Source organism: Abramis brama (assembly GCF_963993115.1).
Source record: "Abramis brama genome assembly, chromosome: 7".
Lineage (NCBI taxonomy): Eukaryota > Metazoa > Chordata > Actinopteri > Cypriniformes > Leuciscidae > Abramis > Abramis brama.
In genome coordinates this window covers 1,137,741-1,144,600 of record NC_139969.1, presented here as the reverse complement: position 1 = coordinate 1,144,600, position 6,860 = coordinate 1,137,741, and the positions used below count along the sequence as shown (strand labels likewise).

At 38.0% G+C, this 6,860-nt stretch overlaps 1 protein-coding gene across 1 annotated transcript in view; it reads right to left on the bottom strand.

Moving 5' to 3' along the window:
• LOC311086328 (protein APCDD1) overlaps positions 1-6,292 on the bottom strand; it is a 20,849-nt gene extending 14,557 nt beyond the window's left edge. Inside the window, exon 1 of the mRNA XM_084119145.1 lies at positions 5,979-6,292. Coding sequence (XP_083975271.1) covers positions 5,979-6,015 — 37 coding nt within the window. The 5' untranslated portion in view covers positions 6,016-6,292. The remainder of the gene's footprint in view (positions 1-5,978) is intronic.
• Positions 6,293-6,860: the final 568 nt, after the last annotated feature.

Below are 6,860 nucleotides of genomic sequence, written 5' to 3'. Positions count from 1 at the left end.
TCTCCTGAGAAACGCTTGCACCTCGTTTGCAGAAACGAAACCGTTCGACACGACAGCCATCGCCACTGATCCTCAAACTCTCCATACCGGAGTGATGATCCGATCTTCAACCTGACGGAACTGGATAATATTCTGAATGTTCTGATCCAATGTGACCTCTGACCTGTAATGCCTGAATCATAATCATAATCATACACTGTTGGTTCGTTGGCCAGAGGAGAACTGAGTGACTGAGTCTGGTTTCTCACAAGGTTTTGGTTCGTCGCCTTATTCGCCTTTGTTGCCATTGGCTTTTGTCTTGCTTATTTGGGGACATTAAATTTAACATTTAATTTAATATTCAACACTCTTATTGATCTCCTTCATTGACAGCATTATATGAGAACTAAACTGAGCTGGACGATGACATCATGGTTTTCTCCAGAGTGGCTATATACACTCACCTAAAGGATTATTAGGAACACCATACTAATACTGTGTTTGACCCCCTTTCGCCTTCAGAACTGCCTTAATTCTACGTGGCATTGATTCAACAAGGTGCTGAAAGCATTCTTTAGAAATGTTGGCCCATATTGATAGGATAGCATCTTGCAGTTGATGGAGATCTGTGGGATGCACATCCAGGGCACGAAGCTCCCGTTCCACCACATCCCAAAGATGCTCTATTGGGTTGAGATCTGGTGACTGTGGGGCCATTTCAGTACAGTGAACTCATTGTCATGTTCAAGAAACCAATTTGAAATGATTCGAGCTTTGTGACATGGTGCATTATCCTGCTGGAAGTAGCCATCAGAGGATGGGTACATGGTGGTCATAAAGGGATGGACATGGTCAGAAACAATGCTCAGGTAGGCCGTGGCATTTAAACGATGCCCAATTGGCACTAAGGGGCCTAAAGTGTGCCAAGAAAACATCCCCCACACCATTACACCACCACCACCAGCCTGCACAGTGGTAACAAGGCATGATGGATCCATGTTCTCATTCTGTTTATGCCAAATTCTGACTCTACCATCTGAATGTCTCAACAGAAATCGAGACTCATCAGACCAGGCAACATTTTTCCAGTCTTCAACTGTCCAATTTTGGTGAGCTCGTGCAAATTGTAGCCTCTTTTTCCTATTTGTAGTGGAGATGAGTGGTACCTGGTGGGGTCTTCTGCTGTTGTAGCCCATCCGCCTCAAGGTTGTGCGTGTTGTGGCTTCACAAATGCTTTGCTGCATACCTCGGTTGTAACGAGTGGTTATTTCAGTCAAAGTTGCTCTTCTATCAGCTTGAATCAGTCGGCCCATTCTCCTCTGACCTCTAGCATCAACAAGGCATTTTCGCCCACAGGACTGCCGCATACTGGATGTTTTTCCCTTTTCACACCATTCTTTGTAAACCCTAGAAATGGTTGTGCGTGAAAATCCAGTAACTGAGCAGATTGTGAAATACTCAGACCGGCCCGTCTGGCACCAACAACCATGCCACGCTCAAAATTGCTTAAATCACCTTTCTTTCCCATTCTGACATTCAGTTTGGAGTTCAGGAGATTGTCTTGACCAGGACCACACCCCTAAATGCATTGAAGCAACTGCCATGTGATTGGTTGATTAGATAATTGCATTAATGAGAAATTGAACAGGTGTTCCTAATAATCCTTTAGGTGAGTGTATATATATATATATATAAATGAACTAAATTAATAACTTTTTCCAGCAAATATGAAACATCACTGAACTTACTTAAAGGAACACGCCGACTTTTTGTGACTTTATCTTATCCACCGTATCCCCCAGAGTTAGATAAGTCCACACACACCCTTCTCATCTCCGTGCGTGCCGTAACTCTGTCTGACGCACCCACCGCTAGCCTAGCTTAGCACAAAGACTGGAGGTAAATGGCTCCAGCTAGCATACTGCTCCCAATAAGTGACAAAATAACGCCAACATTTTCCTATTTACATGTTGTGATGTGTATAGTCACAGTGTGTACAAATAACAAGGTCATATGAGACACAGCCATCTTCTAACCGTACACACACTGGCAACTATATTCTCAGAGGCGAAGCACTGCTACTCAGGCGGAGGGATTTACTCGCAGCGTCTGAGAAGCCCCGTGGTGAGGAGCAGAGAGTTCGCTCAGAGTTGGATGCTTTGGATCACAGACTGAAGTTTGGTCTCTTTTTAAAGACGACACCTGGCAGATTATTGCTGAAGTGAAAAAAAGTTGAAAAAGGTAAACTTTAAAAAAAAAAGTTATAGAATTTTATTATGGAAAAATGCACAAAACTACTGTTTTAAATTTTTATATGAAATGTTTATTTTCCAAAACACATTTTACTCTAAAACTGTGAGAAAATCAAAGCCATAAATCTAAACAAGTTGAGGAACAGGTTGATATCTCAAGAAACAAGCTTTCAGTGAGATGTTGTTCGGCTGCAGTACCAAACGCTTCCACTAGAGGAAACTCGTCTCACATTCATTTCCAATGCGCGAACAACACAAGTGTACGGAAGAGGATTAGGGCCAAGCAATAATAAAAAAATAAAACCATCTCGAGATTAAAGTCATTATAATGCGAAATTAAACTCGTTAAATTTTGAGGAAAAATACGACTTTTTTTCTCGACATTTAACAAGTTTTTTTCTCGAAACACAACGACTTTATTCTCGATATTTAATGAGTTTATTTTCAAGATTGTATTTTGACTTTTTTTTCTCGAAATTTAACGAGTTTAATTTCACATTATAATGACTTTAATCTCGAGATGGTTTTATTTTTTTATTATTGCTTGGCCCTAATCCTCTTCCATACAAGTGACTATCTTTTCAGGACCATTTAACCTTTTCGAATAATGTCCATAATTTTTTTGTGTGTTCACACAGCAAGTGCCAAAACATTTACCAAGTTTCATAACATTCTGATGAGGAAAAAATAAAAATGTTTCTTGAGCATCAAATCATCATATTAGAATAATTTCTGAAGGATCATGTGACACCTGAAGACGGAAGCAGAAAATTCAGCTTTGATCACAGGAATAAATTACACTTTACTATATATTCACAAAGAAAACAGCTGTTTTACATTATAATAATATTTCACTATTTTTTTACTGTATTTTGGATCAGCATTAATTGCTGCGATGAAAATATTTCTTTCCAAAGCATTAAAATCCCCAGACTGCTATAGTGTAAAAGTACTTACTTTGTTCCTGTAGTATAAAAAAATCTAGTTATAGATTTAATGTTAGTTCGAGGAATCAGTGAACTGACTTCCATTCTGTTTCTGTCTGGTTTCTCACACTAATTCATGACAAATCATGAGCATTTTCATCCTTCCGTTGTTAATGCCGAAGCGAGCAGAGCCAAACACTCGGTTTCTTTCTCAATCAAAGCGTCCACAACTCTCGAGAGTCGAGACCAAACCACGAGAACATTTCCAGCTGGCCTGATCCCATCGCTGAGGTAACAGCTCACACACACACTCCAGAACCATCAGTCCACAACACAACTCCATCTATAAGCTCTTTACCACACGTGCTCCGCGTCTGAGGGCCGCTTTCTTCCGGAGAGCCGCTTTAACGGCCCTCTCGTTCATTCTGATTATATATACAAGTTTATGAGCTTGTAGACGTTTTAATAGATGCATGATTCAATGGAGGAAAGGGTTTCATGTGGATAAGAATAGAGATAAACCACATGTATTTAGAGGAGGAGACCAGCTAACAGGGAAAAGTTCTGGCAAAAGTTCTCTTAAAGTTACGAGCAAACGTTCTACCAGAATGCTTAATAATGTCCTCAAAAGAAATCATTCATGCATCGTTTATTTTAACATTTCAGTTGGATCGGATGTTTGTCTAACGTTTTTTTAAACACTGTTCAGAGAACATTCAAAAGTAACGTTCCAATAATGTTTGCAAAATGGAATGTTCACTTAACGTTCACAAAACATTCAGAGAACATAACTCAAGAGGCAAAACATATTTTTGTTAGATTTTTCAAAGTTGTAAATAAAGATTTATGGAGTAGCCTACGTTTTACGAGAAAATATTATTTCAGTCTTTAAATATATATATATATATATATATATATATATATATATATATATATATATATATATTTTTTTTTTTTTTTTCATGTTTAATTCAATTTATTTCTAAATATTTGTGATATTTACTAGCAATTCCTGAGTGAAAATCATTTCAAACTTGGTGATTATGTATCAGAATTTTAATATATTAAAGGGGTCATATCATAGGCCTACTTTTTTTTTTTACATTTATTATTTATTTTTCCCAGATAATATTTTATAATTTTAGCAATGTTCTGAGCCAAAAACATGTAGGCTATTTTGTCAGTTTATTCTGCTGTTCAGTATCTATCCTACATCTTCACTGTGTTTGGATTGCGTTTCTGACCCTCAATAGATGTAAATATTGACGGTCACGTTCATTTGTGACGTCAGGACGTAAGCAGGCATTTGTTGTACCAATCATTTGTAAGCCACTTTGTAGGTTAAAGGATTAATGTAAACATTAAAAATGATCGTTCTGTCATCATTTAACTCATAACTCAAAACATTAGAGTCTAAACACTTTACAATAAGGTTCATTAGTTAACATTAGTTATAGTTACCATGAACTAATAATGAACTGCACTTATACAGCATTTATTAATCTTTGTTAATGCTAATTTCAACATTTACTAATACTTTATTAAAATCTTGTTAACATTAGGCCTAGTTAATGCACTGTGAACTAACATGAACAAACAATGAATAGCTGTATTTAACGTTAACAAACATTAACAAATACAGTAACAAATGTATTGCTCATTGTTAGTTCATGTTATTAATACATTAACTAATGTTAACTAATGAACCTGTACAGGGTTGCCGCTTAAATGACATTGGACCCCATTGACATTAAGCGTGAGTAAACACAAGTTGTGGCTCAGATAACACACAGTTTGAGCTTGATTGTGTTTAATATCTAACAAAGTTTCTCCAAACCAAGGTTGCAGTCTGGCTTCTCTTTGACCTGATCCTGAGGTTTTTCCCCTTATAAATTCCCAGCACACTCTAATCTGGCCTGACGACTGGTTTTACGGCTGCTGGGAAAGCCTGCTGTAATGCGCCACTTAATTGAACGTTAGATTCTCTTAAACACACTGGAGAGAAAGTGCATATGAAAATATCTTTTTTATCTCTCAGCTCCGTTTGAAGTGTGTGCCAAACGTTGGTGATTTCCAGCTGATGAAACGGGTCAAACACAGTCCGGGAGTCGTGCTCTCTTCTTCCCACGGGACTCTTCATGAGATCCACACGTGTGTGCAGAAAAACGATACTTTATGTTATTGAATCCTTAATAGTACAATCTGTACATTCTACGATATGTTTAATAGTACAAACTATCCCCTTACACACACACACACACACACATACACAGCAATAGGGTCAGAAATGAACCAGAAGTGGCAAAAATTCCCCATTTGACATTTGATATTTGGCACAAACACCCTTTCTAGGTTTGTCTGACTTTAGACACTCCACTATTAAGTTTCAAATTACCCTCAAAAATCAAGATCTAATCAATTATTAGGCTAAAACTGAGCTTAATTAACAGTACAGAATCAGTATATTATATGAGAAGCGTTTTGAGGAATCTGTTCACACGCCATCATACAGAATAAGGTTTGCGGTTGCTGATTTTAACTACAGGTCAAACTCAATTAGTTTTAAACAAACTATCCAGTTTGATCCAATACTCTCTATTATGACATAGGCTAATTTAATTCCCTATTAGATAAAACAGCACTCAAATGCTGAAAAATATGTCTTTTGCGTTATATTTTGACTGACAGGCTGCAATCTACGCGATACCGACGACATGTCTAATTAATATGATATTAATATTCTATTCTATTCACAAATACATAGTATTTTCATATTTATCAGTCTCTAAACTGGACATTGAAAGTGAATGAAAGCCCTCACCGATCGCCACCAGCAGCAGAAGCACAAACACAGCCATTGTTATTCCCACAGAATGAGTTTCGCTCAGGATCTTCCTTCCTCAGATTAAACACACATGAAGTTTCTCTTTTATCCAGAACTGTATTCACTCCGACAACATCCATCAGAGCCGACGCGCTGGAGACGAACATCTGAAACACTCGCGACGCACAATCATCGATTAATATAGCGATGAGTTACTGTTCCCACAGGAGAACATGGAGACATCCACGGAAAACCATGACGGAGAACTCTTCCGAGGAAGAGAGAGAGAGAGAGTGTGTGTGTGTGTGTGTTCACTGTTCACCACATCAAACAGATCCTGATCTCAGAACAATTCAAGCTCCTCCTGTTCGAGCCCGCAGATATTTTTGCACAGGACATTTCTTTCTTCTTGTGTTAAATGTCTAATTAAATGTAGGCTAGTTCAATCTCTAAATATACAGCCTACATTTACGAAACTAAGACATAAATGTTTGTCTTCATAATCTTTAATTAAACCGAAACACTTTTCCTCATCATCAATCACTCTTAATGTGCGGGTCACGTGAGCAATTTTGCAAGAATTTTTTTTCCAGCTAACAAAAATATGTTCACTTTAAAGCTGCACTGTGTAGGATTTTCTCCCATCTAGCAGTTAAATCGTTTATGACTAGCCTACCACCTGAATATTACTTTCTAGCCCCTCCCATTCCGAGGGCGTTTTAACTCCTACGGTGGCCGTATTATTTCAAATCTGCCGGCAGTCGCGAGTAATCTCCCCCTCGCATTCGTCACGGTGCCACTGAGTGTAAAAACGCGAAAGGCGAAGCTTGAATTTCCAGATATGTCCCTCTTTGGCTAATGTATTTTCAAGATGGAGGC